We start from the raw sequence: 1,685 nt of genomic DNA on the forward strand, positions 1-1,685 counted from the left end.
AGTTGGAGTATTTCTCATCACTGAGCATGGAAAGAGGAGCCAGAGAGAGGGAGGAAGCAGCTGCATCTCCATGAACAGTGCTGGGCCAGGAGTCCCACATCTTTGGCTCCCTGCTCATGGACTGAGCTAGTCACAACCCCCCTGTGTTTTCAGGCAGTTATTTACATACTTGTAAATTGGTAAAAAGCCCAAAATTGATGTTTTGTAGTCATAGGATTCATACTGGAATGGAGCAATACCTTGTTTGATCTTGGATCATCTCTCAGCTAAGAGTCAGCCTCAGCTATCCTTGAGGATCAAAAGTCTAACTTTCTTTAACTCACCCATGAGTCCTGTGGTTAGTTAGACTGGCTGATATCCAAAAAATATGAGGATTCAAATCTCTGCCAACAAGTAAAAACTGTTTACAACTTCACGGATTAGAAAGATTCAGGCAGCCCAGTGTAAGGCTGGGGATGCTGAAGTCATTTGTAGTTAGTTAATTTTCTGTGAAGATGAATGGAAGGAGCCACAAAAAATTTGGGTAAGTAGCCATTTACGCACATTTTGAGACTAGTAGATACATGATCACTATCAGATTTCCATACTGTATTACATTAGTGCCAAAGACACTTCTCCTATTCAGTGCACTCTAAAGTGGCTGAACAAGAAGGAACTTGTGCACAAGACAGCACCAAGAAATATTTCACTGGCAGTAGAAAAATGTGCTGTACAGCTAGTCTAACCAAACATCTTCCCTCTCATAACTTTGAATGTGGCATGTCAACCTGCAGCCCTTCTGCAAAGCTCTCCTGAAACCCAGTGTGTGTTTGAGCCTCCCCATGTAAGCTGAGGTGACAGCTAAAGCCTGGGACAAGGGCATGCAGGAGCTGGTTTTGTTCTCTGGTCTGTCACTGCTGGTTGGGTGACTTCAGAAGAATTTTGTCTCTTGCTTATCCAGCAGCTGAAATAGTTCTCTTGAAATCCTTTTGTAAACTTCTCAGATTTAACCAATTGCAAAATTACATTGATTGATTGAGCACTTGAGTTCATGAGGACCTGGAAGCCAAAGCATTGTTATTTCCTGAAATGGCTCTTACTCAGTGGCACGAAAGCCCTAAGGCATTCCTATCTCCTCCTGTGTCTCTCTGGCTTTGACTGACCATTGCCTTTTCTCCTCTTTTTTTGTCTCTTTTTGTTTTCTATTTTAAAGCGTCACTTAGCTCCTGAAGTTTTCCAAGAAATATTTGGCATGACGATACAGGAGTTTGACAAGTTACCTCTCTGGAGACGCAACGACATGAAGAAAAAAGCAAAACTCTTTTAATCTCCCCTTAAACAAACCGACAGAACGATGATGCAGAGGATATTGTATCATACAGTCCACACTATTTGGAAGCAACTACTTACCCACCAAAAAAGGGAAAATCACATAGCAGCACCTCTGTGCACAGCAATTGAACAAGATGAACATTTGCCCTCCTGGAACACAGGGCTCAGAAACAACAATGACAGTTTGAGGTGTCGACCTGTTACATGGTATTATCCAAGATAGGAAACTGTTTTGTTCTTCTCCCTCAATGATATTCCCTTTACTTTTCTCCACAATACGATGGACTTTATCGCTAGAGCCAGGAAGTGCCCTTAGGATGCCTTGTAGACTAAAGTAGTTGTAACCACTCCAAGAACTGGAAAAGAATATATAT

The 1,685-nt window shown here is 42.0% G+C and overlaps 1 protein-coding gene across 1 annotated transcript in view; it reads left to right on the plus strand.

Annotated features, from left to right (window-relative positions):
* Positions 1-1,684, plus strand: part of ABLIM1 (actin binding LIM protein 1) — a 45,132-nt gene extending 43,448 nt beyond the window's left edge. The window contains exon 18 of the mRNA XM_010022088.1: positions 1,193-1,684. Coding sequence (XP_010020390.1) covers positions 1,193-1,306 — 114 coding nt within the window. The 3' untranslated portion in view covers positions 1,307-1,684. The remainder of the gene's footprint in view (positions 1-1,192) is intronic.
* The last annotated feature ends 1 nt before the right edge of the window (position 1,685 follows it).

Source organism: Nestor notabilis, unplaced genomic scaffold (assembly GCF_000696875.1).
Source record: "Nestor notabilis isolate BGI_N333 unplaced genomic scaffold, ASM69687v1 scaffold28449, whole genome shotgun sequence".
Lineage (NCBI taxonomy): Eukaryota > Metazoa > Chordata > Aves > Psittaciformes > Psittacidae > Nestor > Nestor notabilis.